This window comes from Lutjanus erythropterus, chromosome 13 (assembly GCF_056507025.1).
Source record: "Lutjanus erythropterus isolate fLutEry1 chromosome 13, fLutEry1.hap2, whole genome shotgun sequence".
Classification (NCBI taxonomy): domain Eukaryota; kingdom Metazoa; phylum Chordata; class Actinopteri; order Lutjaniformes; family Lutjanidae; genus Lutjanus; species Lutjanus erythropterus.
Genome location: NC_139329.1, coordinates 18,796,972 through 18,816,967, shown reverse-complemented (window position 1 = coordinate 18,816,967; position 19,996 = coordinate 18,796,972). Strand labels below are relative to the sequence as shown.

The 19,996-nt window shown below is 40.2% G+C and overlaps 1 protein-coding gene across 1 annotated transcript in view; it reads left to right on the top strand.

The window, feature by feature from the left end:
- The first annotated feature begins 4,676 nt into the window (after positions 1-4,676).
- Positions 4,677-19,996, top strand: part of frmd4a (FERM domain containing 4A) — a 139,218-nt gene continuing 123,898 nt past the window's right edge. The window contains exon 1 of the mRNA XM_084733370.1: positions 4,677-5,025. Coding sequence (XP_084589496.1) covers positions 4,981-5,025 — 45 coding nt within the window. The 5' untranslated portion in view covers positions 4,677-4,980. The remainder of the gene's footprint in view (positions 5,026-19,996) is intronic.

The following is a 19,996-nucleotide window of genomic DNA, read 5'->3' as shown; positions in this document are numbered from 1 at the left end:
TTGGAAATATGTTTTTGTTTTTTTCCCCAAAGTAGTTGTGATCAGTGTTGCAGTACTCAAAACCTTCATTGTCCGGTCTCAAGCCCCCTTTTATAGGTCACATATCCTGTTTGCATAACAGACAGTGAAAGCATAAAAATACAAATAATTATGAAAAGGCTGAATTAAAATGCATTGAGCTACAAAGTCTGACTGCAGTTTTATTTCAGGGAATGATTGTTGGTTGTGTTTGTCGCTCATATCTCAGCCAAAAAAAAAAAAAAAAAAAAAAAAGTGTAAAAAGGCCTTAAATAATATAGAACAGCATTAAACTTTTCTTCACCACTGAATTTTTTTCTGTGATGAAATTAAGTACCAATACTATTTTTGTAGTGGCTATAAAACTGCTGTGACACATTTTCTTTACTTCCTTAAAATACACGAGTGGCAGCAAGCATTGCACTGTCAGAGGAAGTTATTGAGGGCAGAATATATAGGGTGATGGTGTGGTTAAAAAAAGACAGGTAGAATAAGTTATAACAGATATCACAGATAACAGAATTGCAAATCCAGCATTATCTCTCTGTTGAGATTTGTCTCTCTTTTGGTGTAATGTAAATAAAACATGTTGCTAAGACTGAGAATGCAGAATTTATATTAGTCACCACTGAGTGAGCCTTTAAGATCCTCTTCTGACATGTTTTAAGAGAGAAAATACTCAATGTGATTCATTTCCTGAGTTGCTGTGATTAGTGTTGAAGTAGTCAAAACCTTGATGGTCTTGAGATTGGTCTCAAGACCCATTTTTCTGGTTATGCATCTTGTTTGCATAACAGAAAGTAATGCATTAAAATACAAGTAATTGTGAAAAGGCTGACTTTAAATGCTTTGAACTACAAAGCATGAGTGCAGTTTCACTTCAGGGAACGATTGGTGGTTGTGTTTGTTGCTCATAAGACCACTTTTTTTTTTTAATGGCATTGTCTTGTGCTGGACTGGATTTTTAATTAGCCTTGTCTTGGTCTCAGACAAAGAGGACTTAAGTTCAGGAATATCACTAAATTGCCTGCTCACTGTCATCATTGTTGCAATGGGATGTAAAACGCCCTGCTTCAAATGAAACCAATAATTTGACCAATTTCTAATTTGAAATATTTGTTACAGTTAATAGCTATAACCCCTCCTCACCCTCCTTTACACTCCAGGAAAGTGAATGTGGAATACAGGAGAAGAAGCTGTGGTGTCAGACAGATCTTTTGTAATCAAATTTGTCTCCCTAAACCACAAAGACAACACACAGCAGTATGTAAATTCTGAAAGGGTTTCTGAGATGGTTGGGACCAAGTCAAACTTTTATCAGCACTTAGAAAGGATGCATACATACTAGCTTTGGCTGCTTTTCTGTTATGGTGTATTCTTAGGACCCAAGTGCAGCACACTGAACAACTGGGATAATTGGTAATGGTCTTTAATAAAGCTCAGGCAAAAGAGGAGTGTGGGCAGATTAACACACAGGTGTCAGTTCTTAGGGCTAGGAGCCCACACACAGTCACTGAGTTGAGCAGGCCGCGGATGCAGGAGAGCAGACCAGGGGCAGGCAGCAGGAAAGTCGGGGCCAGGTGGAGGAGTCGGAGCCGAGAGAGCTTACAGGACAGGCGGACCAGCCGACAAGGGACAAGCAACAGGGAAGTGATGACAGACGGACTCACCAAGCAGCCACAGGGACAGGCAGGCAAAACAAGGAATGAAGAGACAGATCTCACGGTCAGGGACAGAGGGCTGTGGTGAATATCCAGGAACCACACCAGGCATGAGAGTCAAAGACAGGCAGGGTATGAGTGCTGGAAAGTCTCACATGGACACAGTAGCACAATCTGGCCCCAAGTGAGTCTGCTGGAGAGGCTTATATACTGGGCTGATTGGAGATGAGCTGCAGCTGAGCTTGCAGGTGAGTGGAGTTGGGCTGATGAGGTGGGAGTGGCTGGCAGGTAGAGTGGAAAACTACTGAAACTGGGCCTGCAGAACTGTGACATTTTCAGCTTTGCCACTTAGCTCGGTGCGCAAGCTACCTTATTTAGTAAACATGCTGAGGAACGTAGTTAATGCAGTGTTACCTTTGTCATAGACTGAGGGTTCAGGGTATATTGTTCATAAGTTGTGTTTTTGGTTGTGAAAAACAAAAACGAGAAAGACCACATGAACCTATCTATGTAAAGTTACTGTATGTTATATCGTGGTTAGCTAATGTGAGCTCCCACAGAAATGCTACATACCACAATACTGCTCCTTCAATTGGGTGTGGAGAGCTAGATATGTGACAGCACTTGGTCTTGACTTGGTCTCGCCCTATCTTGGTCCTGGTCTTGCTCTCGACTGGGTCTTAATCCCTTTGTCTTGGTCTCAGCACACTCTGGTCTTATGACTTGTTTGTGGTCTAGGTGGTCCTGGCTACAACACTGGCTGTGATGTCTCAAATGTTAATGTTAGAAACTCAGACTTAAGGTGATCTCAGATAAACCTGAAGGAGGGGACCAAAGTAGCATTATAGTGTCACACTATGCACATACACCATTCTGCATAGTGAAGGTCAAACATCCACATGAAGTAACAAGAAGATAAACATATTTTTAAGAGGAGAGGGGCTTTAATATAGATGAAGAATAAGCATATAATATCTCATTAGGCCAACAAATTACAGTATTTTCAAAAATCTTGTGAGTAAAATGTGTATTATTCTTTCTCCATTATTCTTAATCCTCTCTGACAGGAGATTGTTAATGCTGGGGATGTTTGTGGCACCTAATTACCTGACGATTCAGTCCAAATTTTAATTTAGTTAGGTAGTCTATCAGTAAGAAAACTCTCAGAAACCAGTTAAAACAGAGCACAGTTAATAGACAGCACAGTTAATTGATAATGTTAAACATTGTCTGAGCAGGATCACAGTATCTGCGGGGGAACAATATTGTTTCTTAAACTGGTTAATGCAGCTGCTCACAAAATCTGACCCTGTTGACAACGCCAAAATTTTGTGTAAAAAGAGGGAAAGCAAAGAGGGAAGAAGGGAGGTAGGGTGTTTTTTTAATAAGGTTTCTTTCAAATCATGTGGTGAGTAGCACTATAGCAACCATGGAGGACACAGACAACTTTTAGCAGGTTGTATAGAAGAGCAATTAAAAAAATATATATTTAAAATAGTGCGGCACAGTTGTGCAGTGGTTAGCACTGCCGCCTCACAGCAAGAAGGTCCTGAGTTCGAATCCCTCAGCTGGTTGGGGCAGGGCCTTTCTGTGTGGAGTTTGCATGTTCTCCCCGTGTCTGCGTGGGTTCTCTCCGAGTTCTCCGGCTTCCTCCCACAGTCCAAAGACATGCATGCTAGGTTAATTGGTGATTCTAAATTACCCATAGGTGTGAATGTGAGTGTGAGTGGTTGTCTGTCTATGTGTCAACACTGCGATGAACTGATGACTTGTCCAGGGTGAATCCCGCCTCTCGCCCAATGTCAGCTGGGATAGGCTCCAGCTCTCCGCAACCCTTCAGGAATAAGTGGTTACAGAAAATGGATGGATGGATATTTAAAATGGCAAAATACTAAAATATGAAAAATCATGCAATATAAAACCATAGTAAAAATAAAACATAATTAATTAAAAATTAAATAAAATCCACATACTTCTGATACTAATGCTGCTTGGTTGCATTAAGCCTTGTGTTCATTCTGGCAATTGCATTCATGAATCATATGATTACATGATTTCTGACCTTTTTCTTTTATCTTTTTCTCTTTACTTTACTTTACTTTTCTTTTATTTGATGCTCTCTCATGCACACACAAAACAGAAGCTACGCTTAGGCTGATTCTGTCTAAATTATTAATGCCAAACATTGACTGCTGTAAAAAAAAAAAAAAAAAAAAACACAGTCTGGAGCACGGGTGTCTGCAAACATGACAACCACCGTGACTCTAAGTCATATACACAATCACACATGCATCATTAAGTGAGGTGAGGTGTATTCACATCCCATGCTGCCTTGCTGTTTCAGCCGGCATCGATAGGCGCGGTCTCCTCTCGCTCCCTGCATTTCCATTGCTCTCTTCCCTCCCTCGTCCCCACCCACCTTCATTTACGCTCAGCACGGTGTGGACCTCTCTCACCAGTGGCTGCTCTCTACACTAAATCTCCTTCCTCCTGGCTGCCTTTTTGCTCATCCTCTGTCCTTTGGAAACTACTCTTATTATTATATCTATTATATTCCATTCTATTTGCTTCCCTCTCTGCCCTTTTCTCGTGCTGATGAAATATGAAGCAGGGATTGTTCTAAAGGGGATCTCTCTCTGTGCTGGATCTTTGAGTGGAGAGGTGAGGTCTGTCTCTGCCATCACAGTGGAGGAGGAGTGCTTGAGACTGGGGAGCATCTCTGATGCAGGTTACATCCTCTGGAGCAGCGACAGGACAGCCTCAGGAGAAAGACTTGTAAACCCCACGTGCACGCCTGGATGTGCTTTGTGTTGTTAGGAGAGTAGACTGAAAAAAAGGAGGCAGAAGGCACCAACAGAGGGAGGGGAGCATTTAGCAAGAGGCGCCCGAGTCACAGGGGTTTGGGGGAGGTGGGCGTGGGGTCTGCGGGGAGTGTTTTAAAAGTGAAAGGAGGAGTGGGAGGGGGTGTCTGCTCTCTCTCAGATCAAAGAACTGAAAGAAGGAGGATTGCTTTTCGCTCAGTCTGAAGAGTCGCAGAGAGACTGGGGAGTCACAGGCTCTCCAGGGACTGTGGCACTACAATCAGAGACCAGAGGCTGTCTGCAGCAGCACTGACTGAGACACACAGGGAGGTGGTTGAGGACACAGAGTAGGAGGGTCAGTCAAAGGACTTCATCTGGACAGAGGTGAGCTCGCGTCCTGAGTGAAGGCTAAGAGGAACGAGGAAGAGGATAACGAAGAGTGTCCCTCTACGAAATTGCCAACGTTCCCTTTTCACAAGAATCTATAGGAGGATCCCAACATGGCTGTCCAACTCATGCCCGAATCAGCCGTGTGTTTGCTCATGGTGAGTCTCGGAGAGCTATAGCATTTCTGGCGCTGTCTCCTGTATGTCTTTGTTTTTTTCTTTTTCTGCTGTGGCTCTCTCTCGTCACTCTCTCCGCATGGCAAATGTCCATGCAGCCACTAAGGCAAAGAGGTGAGCTGTCATCTCAGTCAAAGAGATGATGCATGTTTGCTCCTCCCCTTTACTACAAGCCTAAAATCCTACTATAATAACTTCCCAGTGAGGCTCAGGAGTTGCTTTCCAGACTAAAGAAACATGTGTCTTTTACATCCAACTCAGAAAACTCCAGCTTTTGTCTAACTCCTCCACGTGTTCCACTACTGCAGTGGTCAGATGGGAGAAATACCTCACAGATCATTGCAGGCATGGAGGGTGCAGTGCTGAATGTGGTGTCTGTGCATGTTGGAGACGGATGTCATTTACTATATCTCATTACATGGGTGTGAGCAATGTGTGATGTGTGTGTGTGTGTGTGGCTGCAGTGCTTGTAAATAAGTTGTTAAAGAGAATTGCTCTGTGTGTGTATGTGTGTGTGTGTGTGTGTGTGAGTGTGTGTGGAAGAGATCAGTGTGCATCATTTCCTATCTTCAAGACTTAATCAATTCAATTACACATTATAGAGAAAACATTTTTTCAGCAGAGGATTGGTCGGATCTTGTTAGTGTAGAATCCAGTCTCTCACTGACATGAAACAGATTGGCTTGGCTTGGCCTGGTTCAGATCTGGCCATAGAGAGTGATGAACTAGAAACACACAACATGCTTGCATCCACTGAACTCCTCTGTCCTCCCCGTCCAGCCGCAGAGTGAAACAATGGCAGCGTGGCTTTGCTGCATGTGTAGAATACAGATAAGGCCATGGTCCCCTCTTATGATAAGCTTCAGTGAATTGGATGTACACCCTGTATGCAGGGTGACTTTGTATAAGAGAGCGTGTTCTACTCATTCTCATTCTATAGTGTTGGCATTCTGCAGTCCCAGGGGGAGTCATGCATCGCTGCACTACCTGCTATCTCCACCTGTCATGGCTGTCTGTTACTATGGCGATAGGCCATGCACCCCACTCAAGGGAGAGGCAAGAGTAAAAGGAGAAGGATGGGAGAAGAGTGCCCGAGATGATGGACAGGCCAGAGGGAGGAAGGTGAAAAAGGAAGTGTGAGTGATGAGGGAAAGGAAAGGAAGTGAAAGTGGGCATTTATTTTCACAGGCAGAGGCACACTACAACAAACATTATAACCTTTAGCCATGTTTCCACCAAAATAGACTCATCCTTGTGGGATTTTTTTGGCCAATGCCCAGCTAGCAAAATTAGGTTCTTGCAATATTCTGGAAACATGTTGTCTTGGTTCTGGGAACATTTTTTGAATGTTCCTGCATGATGTTCCCAGGATGTTAAAACAGCAAAGTTTTTCTGATGTAAAACCAGTGTTAGGGTTACATTCCCAAAATGTTCTGGGAAGGTAAGTTGGATGTTCATGAAAGGTTAGTTGAATGTAATTCCTCAATATTCCCTGAATGTTAACCAGACAGTTTTTCCACTGCAAAAGTAATGTTATGGTTATGTTCCCAGAATATTCTGGGAAGGTTAGTTGAACATTTTAGTAAGGTTACTTGAATGTTTCCACTCTATGGTACCGCAAAGTTAGAATTGTAAGTTTGCCTTATGTAAAAAACAACTTTTCTCTCGAACATTCCTGGAAGGTTAGTTTAATGGTCAGGAAAGGTTACTTGAATGTTCCCCCTTAACGTTGCCTGCATGTTAAAAAGAGTTATAGTTAAGTTTCCAGAATGTTCTGGGAAGGTTAGTTGAAAAATTTCAGATGGCTACTTGTATGTTCCCACTCTGTGGTTCCACAAAGTTATAATCGCCTTGCATAAAAACTAACTTCTGCTACCATGTCCAGAACATTTTTGGAAGGTTTGTCCAGAAAGGTTTCCAGAACGTTCTGGGAAGGTTTATTGAATGTAACTGTGATGTTCCTTATATGTTACAGCAAGTTTTTCTACTGTAAAGCTAAAGGTTGTAGTTTTACAATATTCTGTAATGCTAGCATAGCATAGCATGAGTAAAAACATTTGCACAACATTCTTTGAACACTGTGGGAGGGTTATCAAATAGAAATCTGTATGGAATGTTATGGGAATGTTATGGGAACGTTTTGTGATAGCTGGGTGGTGTGGAGGCGAGAATGGGTTAATCTGCAGAGCATCATCTCATATTGCTGGGAAACAGTTGGTGTCCCTTGACTCCATTTTACCCTGCCTCTGCCTTAGCAAATGGTATTAGCATGGAGGGCGTTCCTTTACAAGTGCTCTTACTGTCATAGCTGTGATGCCCTCGCTGTCACCCCAGATTTTTTTCTGTCACCCCAAACCGGCTTACTGTCACAACTTTTTACTATCACTGTCCCATTTATGTATGTTGACCCACATCTACATTTTTTTCACCATTCAGAGACGCTCTTCACCAGTTGGCAATGAGCAGCACACTTCCATATGGAGACTGATATGATGCCTCTTTTGGCGTTTTATTCATGGCTGTTACTGTAAGCTCACCAAGGCTAAGAAATAGCATGACTTAAATCTGTTCTGTGTTGACTTTTCCCTTGAATACAGGCTGAACAAGGTTGACATGGGATAACTAATTTCAGAGCTCAGTGATTTGTTCACAAAATCCATGGCATTTGTATTCACACTGACATGTTCAGAGCTTGAACCCATCTTAATTATTAATGGGGGTTTATGCACTGCTTGTGTGTGTGTGTGTGCGTGTGTGCGTGTGTGTGTGTGTGTGGGTGGGTGGGTGGGGGGGCAAGATTAATATTGATCATGCTTCCTGCCTCTGTGTGTATTAATATTTCAGGTGAATAAGTGATTATCTAATTACAGGAGTTGCTTTAATAAGTGTAATTCGCACTGAGCGCAACAAATAACATCAAACATATAGCACACAAGTCATTTACATAGATAGATAGATAGATAGATAGATAGATAGATAGATAGAAAGATAGAGAGAGAAAGAGAGAGGAAAATTAGATTTTCTTGTTTTCCACTATGCATCTGTTGTGATTGATACAGTAAATAAATAAATGCAGTAAATTGTGTTTTAGGTGTCCTCTGGGCTTTATGGGTCTGGAACTAATGTGATTGGCCCAGACTTACACTGGCTCAGCTATAAAAGCGAATGGTCTCCTGTCTGTCATAGAGACTGGGCCAAGAGGGGGAGACTATTCAATGAGAATTATGGCCAGTATCCTAATATTGTATTGTTATGAATGGGTTAAATCAATAAAATGTTATTACTTGGAAGAGAAATTGATGGATGAGTCTTAGGGGAATCACACTTAATCTTCATAGAAGATTAATTAATTAGACGTGGGCACATTTTATATGTAAAACCAACACGGAGGATTTCATGCCAATTCTATCTACATGAAAAGACATAGCATCTCTCTCTCCGTCTGAATGGTTTCATGGGTTTCTGTTTTAGCGAAGAATGGGGAGATCAATAACAAGTCTGTCTCCAGCTAAGACACACAGAGACATGCTGTCATCTGATATTGGAATGGATCACAAACTAGATGGTATCATTTGACCTCAATGGGGCGTGCAATAGCTTTACCACTGAGATCTCTATCACAGCAATTTGACATGTCTTCCCACTTTATATCCTTCACCTAAACTGACTACTGCACAAGACTGAAATCTCTTTTGATCCTGGACTTGTGTGATTAAGGACAAGCCTCTCCTTTTGTGGTTCAAACTAATGTGTGTGCTCTTTATTGCCACGTTCCTTTTGTACTTTAAATCAGAATTGGAGCAGCAATGGTTTCGTCACTGAGCTGATTAGCTCTGCTCTTGAGGGTTCTTGAGAAGAGTGGCTCTTAGCTATCTTCAGGTTGATGGATATACCCTGTGGGGTAACCTGAAGTACAAAATTAAATGCCAACAAATTAAATATGGGTTTTACAAAGAGCTGCTTTAAATCTGTACCTTTTAATGAGCATGAGAGGTAAATAAGAGCAATGATTGTAGACTAAATCCAACATCTCATATGCTCCAGAGGTTTCCTGATGCAGCTAATCCAGGATTTATTTTAAGTTCAACACATGCTGATAAAGTGACACATGGAATTATAATTAAAGAAGAGGATGGGATTGTTTAAAAAAAAGCAAAAAGGGAACAGTTTGTTTCAGTATTCTGCTCTGGCTTATCATTTTTTATTTTTGTGGATCTCAAAAGAGTGTCAGAGTGGTTGTCATTTCCCCTATGCAGGGGCAGTTGATCAATATGCATTTTGCTATCTGTTACACTGGGCTCAGCTGAGAGAAACCAGGGCAAGTTGGTATCTTGACACACTCAGAAGCTAAGTGGATTATCTTCATATTGCTGCAGGGTTCTGCTCTGCATGCAGTGAGAGAACAGCCATTCACAGCTCCACCGTTCCTCAGTGATACAGAAGCATACATGTTAGAGGTCTTCTATCTGTGTACTGCATGAAAAAAAGTGATAGATGACATCACCTGCCAAAACAATTACCACGTCTATGAGGCAGCAAGCGAGTGCCTGGCTTGCACTTTGCCCAGTGTGAAGTCATGTTGATAGCCTGATAATGGAGGTGTTATTTATACTCGGGCGAGCATCCGGCTGTACGAACCTACTCAGGAAGAGAAGCAACCCAAAAACAGAGACCTTACGCTGCCCTTCATGTTGGCGTCCATGTCTCTTCATTACTCTCCCTCATTCAATTATCCTGTCACTGAGCACAGAGACCAGATGACTCAGTGTGCTCAAGCCAGAGGATTCATTCAGCTGTAATCAAATCACTCCTCTATGACATGATGTACTGAGTGTGTGTGTCTGTGTGTGTATGTACATTTGACTTAATTGCGATGTGCATTCAGCTTTTCTTAATATGTGTGTTCATCCCTAAAAAACTTGGATATCTATGTAGTAGTCCACAGATCTTGTTCCAAATTACAAATACTTCCTCATCAAATGTATCACAAAAAATACAAAATACTGCTATGAGAACATGTATTGTGCAATATGTAATTTGAAAATACAAATTTACCTTCTATACAAACTGATATCACGTTTTAGACTTGTAGACGTTAACCCACCAACATTAAAAAAATGAGCTCATAGGGTTAGGGTTAGCCAGTCAGTGACAATGTACAAGATTCACGGTTATCTTTATTGTCCCTGAGGAGCAATTTGTCATACAGTGGCAGTACTCAGCACATAACATACAGAGGACAATAAATACAACATACACACTAAATACAGTATATAATTACATTTTTAAAGTCCAGTGGTAGCAGGGACAAATTCATTTTTAAGTCTAATGTATCTGTTGCCAGATGGACGCTACTTCAGTTCCTGTGCTCGGGAGTGGCTGGGATTGGTCAGGATTGTCTGGACCTTCTTCAGGCACCCAGTCTGACTCACTGGATTCACACTGAAAAAATAAGTCTGCCACTGGTCACTTGTTTCAGGTGTTATCGCAGCGTCTGCTATCTTCATTTTTAATGTCCTCAGGAAGCAACAACAACCTCTGAGCCGCTAACTGCATGCTGAAAATGGCAAATTAGCGCCCAGTTGATGGGGATTTTATGTATTTTAAGTATTTCAAATACACAAATACAAGCTCTTACAGTAATTAGTTACAAATTTCTTCGCAAAACACAATGTACAAAATAATGAAAAAAAATTAAATACAGATTTTAAATGCATTTAATTGCCCATGTCTGGTAGTTCAGATAATAAACATGAGTTCATGAGAATTACCAGTGTTTGGTGATTATTATTGTTATTTCCATCCCTGATCTGATGCACAGCACGACAGAACAGCCAGTGTACAAGTGGAGGAGGGCTGAACAGTATGGGGGAGGGAGAGCAGAATGACATCATACTGAGATAATTGATTACTGCCCTGTAACAATGGCAGAGGAGGAGAAGCAGATAACAGTTTGTGTATGTGTGTGTCAGTATCTAACTGGAAAGGAGTAGATGATACTTTTGTGTATGTGGTTTGATCATGCACTTAGTCATTAATTCAGTAATTCATATCTCATTATCTTTCACTAACACTAAAAATAAAATTCTGAGTCAACATGTCACTTTTTAAATCTGCCCATAAACCACACTAAGATGTACAAACACACATGCAACCATATGCAATACAGACACACACACGCACACACGCCATCATATCACTGCCAGAACTGAAAGTAACCTCAAGGTTTTCTGAAACAGTTTCTACCCTGCATAGATTCCTTCCTCTTCTGGGTGATTAGTATGAATGACAAGCACAGGCACAGATGGCATTTCATTACTGCTGTTTGTTTGTTTTTTTCTTACTAATGTTGTCTCACTATCTGCCACTTTATGTCGTCGTCCTAATACACAACTGTTCTTCTCCACTACCCTCAATTTGGTCATTTGTACATTGTCATTTTCTAAATAATAAATAAAAAACATTAAAATAATAATTTTCTAGCTCTTCATTTCCCAAAAGCTGCAGTCTGACTGCAGAACAGTCATGCCTGAGTGATGTTAGGAGCTGGTTCTGCTGATGTCAGCTAACTAATGCTCTGTAGTTGCTGCAGGGGGAAACAACACTTTTACTTTACGACAAAGAAAAATCCACCCAGTTGTGTTCAGTCTTAACAATACAATTGACTATTTGTGCTGTTTTTGATAAATATGAATATTTTTAGGTTGATATGTTCTTGCAGGGGCTATACATATATTAGAAATCAAGGCTGTTGAGTGAGGTAAGATCATTTAAATCCTTAACAGCTTAACTTTGAGCAAAATTTCAGTCCTATACTAGGAAGAGAGGAAACCTTCCGTAATCACCTTAGGTTTTACTAAATGTAAAATAGTAAAACTCATAATATAAAGAACTGCTATGCCAAGATCAACATTTTGCATCATGCTATTTATACCTAAATTCTCTACCTCTTTAGGACAAATTCATTAAACTGATGTTGTTTTCATTTCACTGCTCAGTGCAATGTGACATGGATTTCCAATCAGTAAAGGTACATCTTACCTTATTATCTTTTTGCTTTGAAAAGTATTTACAGTTTCATAAAAATGTAATAAGCTACACCTTTTGGCTTATTTTGACACTGTGACTTAGAGCTACAGTTAGAGTAAATCAAAAAGGGGAAATTGTAGAATTTTACTTTATTTTTTTATTCATTCATTCATCCATTTTCACAGGAAATTGCCTGAAAGATAAGTTAGACCAGGAGTTCTCAATTTTTGCTTAGTCGAGAAGACATACCAGGGACCCTCTCATATATGTCCCTGGGAATAATTTGATGTAACTTATTTTTTACACTTCTACTTAGTCATGCAAGAGAACACAGGAGAAATATATTAGAAATAATATTTGCATTATGTAAACACATAATACCTACAATTTACATACATTCCTTTGCATCATGATACTTTAAATGACTGAATCGAAAACTCTTTTCTTGGAACCGCTGACAGACTGCCACAGACCCGTATTTGAAAACCATATACATATACATATACATATACATATACATATACAGAAGTCCTGAAATAAGTGCAGAAGTTTTTTTCATCTTAAATCGATTTCAAGATTTTTTAGCCACTAGGGGGCAGAAGAGAAAACTGCCCCAAAACTAGCCTTGCTACAGTACTGACCCTTTTCACAGCAGCCATTTATGATATGAAATAATAGTGTGAAAACGGGCTTCTTTCCATCCAGGTCAAGCAGTCAGACTGCTGCTATTGTGCATGTTGGCATAATTAGTATCATTGGTAACACCTGTGCTTACCCCACCAGGCTATTTCATATCAATTCAATCAATCAACATGTTAGCAAACATGCAGCAGAAATCCTTCCACAGCCGTGGTGCTTCTGGCCACCTGAAAAATGTAACAAAGTGATGAGAGAATTGATGCTGAACCATAGGATCAGGAGATAATTTTTGTCATTTGATTTAATGTTATGATGAAAAGGTTGATTACATGCAGGCTTATGTTTTTATTACATAATTAGTTGCTTCAAGGTTGAATGTAAAGCCATTTGCTGAGTCCACAAAGTCATGGGCACAGCTTAGGTTTGATATTGATTGCAGCTTTGATTCTCTGGTGTCCAGCTTTGAAAGCTGCCTATGATCACAGTATTGATTGGTCTGTCTGAGATCAAAGGGGTATCATCAAGAAATTCTGCTTCAGGCTGGATTTGGTTGTAACCTTTGTGAAATTGTCCATTACAGATGTTAAACATGATTTTGTTTGTTTTGGTTTACTCAGTTGCTAAGAATTCGCTTTTTTAAGAGCAAGAGGAAAAGAAAACATGTAAATGAGAGAAAAAGAGAGTAACCAAGAGGAAGCACAAATGAGAGAAATGCTTTTCACCTCTCACCACATGCATAAATGTATAAGGGTGTGTGTGTGTGTGTGTGTGTGTGTGTGTGAGACCACAGCATACCATTAAATCTCCTGAGCTGTTTACACTGCAGCCTGTTAAAGGACTATTGATGAGCTGCAGAGGTGAAGGCGCCTCAATTCTAATTGACTTCACCAGAGTATCTGCTCGCTCAGCTGTGGTCATTTGTGAGTGTGTGTGTAGCCAGGGGAGGGTCTCAGGTGTGAATATGTGAAGTGTTTGCAGTGTGTGTGTACAGAGCATCCCCTCTGCATGTAAATGTATGCAGCAGGCTGTCAGTGGAGGGTGACAGCGCTGCTTGTGCGTCTAATGGTCGACCCGGCGGTGAGCCAGGTTATCAACTGAGCTTAGTGTCTGTAGGTGATGTGAGGAAGGGGTTAATAAAAACAGCCATTAACGAGTGGGACGTGACCCAGCATGTGTGCCCTGGCAGATGCTCATCAAAGTCTGCCAGTGCTTCACTGTGCTGTCTCCCTGCCTTCATCCTGATGTTTATTATTAGGGCTCTCCGTCTCCGTTCTGGCCACCTCTGCAGGTGTGCTGCTCAAGTAGCTCAGATGAAACGCGGCTGGCTAATTATGCAATTCTTGGGATTCTTGCAAGTCTGAGATGTGGATTTGCATTCACTGTAAGACACAGGCCATTTTATTGATCGAACAGCAGCCTGAGAAAGAACCGCATTCTTCTTTCCTTCTCGCCCACACACACTCCTACACACTACCCATATACTCACACATGGCCTACTATATGGTGCAGTGAATCAATGCATTCAGAACAAACAAAATGTTTTGGCTGGATGAAATGCCTGCACTGGCTTTAAGAGATCCCCATCCTATCTCAGCAGGCTTGCAGGATATTGCCCACAGCAAAGCCCACATATGACATTTATCTGATGGCTGTCCCCTTTAGAAGGTCAAGCTGCCGTGGAAATAAACCTTTCAGCGTAGATAAATGAGGGCTTTCTGCTCGGTGTCGCAGCATCAAAACACAATAAGCTCAGTGTGTTCCAGTTTAATCAATCATGGCCGAATCTGAGGCGAGCCTCTGGAAGTGGTATAGGTGCACTGCGTTTACCAGCAGAGGTCATTTAAAGCACTCTGTCTGCTGCTTTTTTGTCACTGGTGTTGGATCTCATCTCTTGCATTTGATCTACACACAACAAAAATATAAACAGTTTTGTTTTTGCTCCCATTTTTCATGAGTTGAAGTAAAAGATCTAATACGTCTTATATGCACACACAAAAGGTGTTTTTCTATCAACTTCTGTTCACAAATTTGTTGAAATCCATGTTAGGTGTGGCATATAGAGATGCTGATTAAACAGCAGGATTAATGTACAGGTGTGCAGCTTGAAAAGAGACATTTATTAAGTACTGAGCTATGGCTATTTCACACAGGACTACAGATGCTTTTTTCCCAAGGAGGGCAGAGTTATGACATGTCCTACTCTGACTCTGATTGACTACTTGTTGCCTTTGTTGGCTGGGTTGATCAGTTTTATACATAAGCTGTGATAAGTTAGCACTAAGTCAGGAGCCTGCAACCTGTGTCTCTGGAGCCACACGTGCATCATAGGCTACATCTATGGCTTTGCATCTTTTACTCTAAATTTTGACAATGGCTAGTCTTAAGTTTACATAAGCTGAAGATGCCAAATTCATCATTAATTGTAAAAGTCTATAGGCCACACAGTTTTACAACTGGGTAATGTAAGAATTGTTTTAAACCTACAGCAATGCTAAATGAAAATTAAAATGTTTAAAAACTAAATGATATCATTTCCGTAGAGTTTTTTTTGTCAAAACCACAGGGAGCCACTGGAGAGGGGCAGAAGTGCCAATGCAGCTCTCGGTTGTTGACCCCTGGGTTAGGCTAAGAGCATCAGGATAAGCCAGTCAGAAGCAGAGTAGGGCAGGTCATGACTTTGTCCTCCCGGGGAAAAAATTGTGTTTGTAGCTCCATGGGAAATAGCCATACTTAACTGCCTAATAAATGTCTTTTGTCGAGATCAAGCTACACATTTTAGAGTAGCCTTTTATTGTGACCAGTCCAAGTCTATATTTTTAGTTGAATGTATGCAAGTTTGTTTTGGTGGTGAAAAAGAAGTTAAATTGGGTTGGGTTGGATTGATAATTTTGGTCTTCTTCATTATGCCAGTTTTAATGTAATGAATACATAAATTATTTTGCAGGGCAACAGCAGTGTCACATTTGCAAGGTGCCACCTGTCATGTGTGCCAGGATGCAGTTTTAGGGGAGGGGCTGAAGGGTGGCATGGGAGGCGGAGAGTAGCAGAGGCACCAGGCGGTCTGATTGGCTCACCATCTGTCTCTGGGACCGAGCAGATGTCTGAGTCGAAAGACCAATCTCTGTTTGCGTCCAAGTTCACTTTCTCTTCCCTTTGTGTGCATGTCTGTGGCTGTGGGTGTATGCATGTTTATATAGATGTGTATCAATTTGTATGTGTGTGTGTGTGTGTGTGTGTGTGTGTGTGTGTGTGTGTGTGTGTGTGTGTGTGTGTGTGTGTCTGACATTTCACACTGTGGTTGACACAGGTCCCAGAGGGGCTGATTGTCTTCCATATGGAGTGAGTTAACAGAGAACAGGTCCTTGTCATAATGAAGAGCCGTCTTCTTGTTAGCAGCACTTAGACGATAGACAGCCAAGGAGACCCAATATGACCGCAGTGAGCCACTTTGCACATGTAATATATTCAAGCTTTACTGAACAAACAAATAAACTTTTTCATTCTGAATCAAAATGAGAATCAGAGAGAGCTGCTTTGTTTTAATCCTCACCCTCTCTTTCACTTCCCATCTCTTGCACCAGGGTTCCACTGTCCATCAGGATTAGCTAAATCTATAACAGTTGCTGGTTAAATTTTAATTGGCAAAGGCACACACATGAAAAGCACACATACAACACACACTGTGTAAGCCACTGTGCCAGACACGATGAGAATTACAGAAAAAAACAACCTTAAAGCCTTCAAACTAGAAAAGAGGAAGGACCGGAGCATACTGATGAATTTACAGGATTTAATGATTAATGAGTGAAAATAATGAATTGATACCATTTCTGTCTTCATCTGGGTCAAAACGTAGGCTGAACAGTTAAAGCACCTCTTTACAATTTGAGATGAGCTTGAGATGTGTTGCTTTAATTATATTTTTTTATATTATATTTTAGCAGTTGCTGTGTCTCTATTCTGTAATGTGGTATTTGGACATTAGTTTACATGCTTTATACTGCTGAAAAACAATTTACCAACAATTAACCAATTTTGATATTTTGTTAAATAAGGAAACTCAAACTTTACATGAGAAAAAAAGAGAAAATCCAATAAAAAATTAAAATGAGGGAAAAAAGAGAAAAAAAAACATGCTTTGTATCTTATTAAAATGATCAAGTGATTATTCAGTTGTTATCATTTTCAACCACTAGTTTAGGAAAATGCAAAAAATCCACTTCCTAATCAATTTCCTGATTCAAATATGTAAAAAAAAAAAAAAAAAGTATTAAGTATTCTGAAAAGACTGTATATCTTTTATTGTCTTGCCAATGTCCATTTTCCCCCGATGAAGACTCAGTGGGTGGGGAGGTGTTGGTCTGTTGCAATAAAATTTCCTATTTGCTTGTGGCAAATGGCAATAGGGGTGAACAACCAACTTTTGCCATTTTGCTTTATTGAAGTACAGCACATGTGCATAAAGACTGAAACCAGGAGGACGGAGGCCAAGCATGAACATCCTGTGTGCAACAGGAAGCAACATGGTTTTTGAGAAATGTGACCTTTGGTTAAATATTGAGAGACACCCGCACGACCAATACCACAGTACCATAGTAGCTTTCAGAGTGAAATCTTTACACTAATTCATTTTTTAATTTATTTTTTATAGTATGTATCTGTATCTAACAGGGAGATGCTCAGAGACTGACTTTGCTGCATCTCCTCTAGGGTTTTTCACTTCCACAAAGAAAAGTGTGACCTTGGTTGTCCTAGCAACATCTGCTTTACTGCAAAGCATTTTGAAAGATCTTAAATGCTCCCTTTAATGTTCAGTACAAAGGTTGATAAAGTAATTAAAATATGATTCGCTCCTCCAATAATAAAGTAGTTCTGTAGCTTAAAGGAAAAAAATATGTGCTTCATGACCACATGCATATGGTAGAAATATTTCCTTAGGACTAGAGTCTGAAGACTGACAACAAATGTCACAAAATAGAAAGCACCTAAAGTGTATGAGTGCATTAGAAAAAATAATTAATGATTGTTGTCAATTAATCTCCTAAATGTTTTCTGGATTACCAGATTATATGTCTAGTGCAAAAAATGTCAGAAAATGATGAAAAACGTCCAGTGTTTCCCAGAGATCAAGGTGAGGTGACCTCTTCAGTTTACAATGATATAAAACAGAGAAAAACAGAAAATCCTCATATTGGAGAAGCAGACTGAGAAAGACTAGAAAAACATGGTCTTTTTGCTCATAAAATGCCTTAACGATTTAGCAATATCAACATGGTTGCTTAAATAGTTTTTTGACAATTGACTAATTCTTGCACTTAAGCAAAATCTACCTAATATACCTACTTAGAAATTAGCATTAACAGGGATATCAGGTTAACTCACTTTATTTGTGTGTGTAACTGAGAGTACTGGATTGGTGGTTTTTGTTGGTTTCAAATGTGGAAGTGGTTCCACACTGAAACATAATAGCAGAGCTGTGACAGGATTTAGAAATGTAGGGGGGTGTTACCAACACACACATTTTACAGAGAGAAGATGATGAAAGAGCAGGACACAACAGGAGGAAGAGGAGGAGGAACTCATGCAGGAAACTGTTTATTGTAACTTCTCTCCTCGTCCTCTAGAGGGAGCTGAAGACTATTGAATCAGTCCCTCATGTTCCATAAGGAAAGAGTAAATTATGCTCATTCGTGCTTTTAATGATGCTCCATGAATTTTGCAGGGATTGTTGGATCCCTTGAGGTTGCAGGGAGTGTAATGTGTCAGTGTGCTCCTGTGTGTCTTTTGAATGGCATTTCTTCATGCGGTTTGACCACAGTTGCTTAGTTAAAACGTGCAACCCCTGCAGGTCTAATCAGGTCAGGGAGCAGGAAGGCCAACAGTGGCTGCTTCTCCACAGCATGTTCCTGTAAATGGCATCTCCCCATGAGTCTGTTCACATTTGTGTAAAGGTTAAAAGCAGTTCATGGTTGTTAGTAAAGGAAGCAGGGTTTTTTTTTTGTCCCAGTTAATGCAGCTGGGTGTTGTTAATTTGCACACAAGCTGATATGACTGATTGATGGCTGTTATCAGAGATGCTGATTTTAAGTATTACAAGACCATAGGCATGCTAATCCCCCCTGTAATGCATAATATATTACCCTGTAGACATAGCAGCCAGCAGCCTATATAAGTATTGTTACATAGCCACATCTCATATAAGCATATGTGCTGTTTTTACCAGATCTTGTTTCAAGATGATATACGGAATATAAATGAAGTTATTCTGTGTAAAGTATATCATCTACATCACTGTGAATGCAAAGCTTACCAATCTATATGAACAGCATTCCTGTTTTTTTTCCTTTTCCATTTTCTTTTCTTGCTTTCTTTAAACTTTCCTTAACCCATAGATGAGCATGCACACATTTTAAAGGCACCATTCCATTTCCCAGAGCAGTACACTGTTCCAGTAGTGAGTTGAGCCATCAGGAGTCAAGTTCATTGCATATAAGGTCATCTCAACTGTAGCTAATGAGGGAGGAGAGAGCATTTTTACCCTGCTGCTTTCATCATCCCTCTATCAGGCCAGTCCAGAGTAGGAAACTTTTAAACAAATCAAACGTCTGCTTCCCCAGCCTTTAGGGTGCTGCTGCTGCTTGTGAAAGTTGCTCTTAAAGTTTATGTTTTTTTTTTTTTTCAAGAGAAGCCATGAAATATTATTTGGACTGAAGAAGAGCAAAGGACACACTAATATTTGTTTATGTTCGGCAGTCCTTTATGACCTCTGTGACTTCATCTCTGGCCAGATGCTGGTAAAATATGCAAGTAGCTGATGGATTTGCTTCACTCACTAGCCAAAACAATGTAATCTGTTGAATGGCACGTAAAACTGGAACATTCATCAGCTATTTGGCCAGTGGATAAAAAAATTAATTTTGGACTCTAATCTCCTCCTAATCTCACCCTCTGATGTGCGACTATGCCTTTCAGATTTGTATTCAAGGTAGCTGCTCTTCGGTTTACAGTATTTTCTCATTTGTTTTGGTTCATTTCTTGAAACAGTCTTACCTTTCTCAAAAATGTAATTGTCACAGTTGTTTCATGGAACATCACAACCTTATTGTATTTTTGCAAAAGGTAGTTAGTAGCACTTTTTTGTGAACAACAAACTGGGTGTTCAGAGATTTTAAAAATGTAATTCTCATTCAGAACAGAACTGAGCCGAATGAGAAAAACTGTAACTATTGCATTGAAATGAAAATTTATAAAATCCCAATATGAACTGAAAAACAAACGAGCAAAT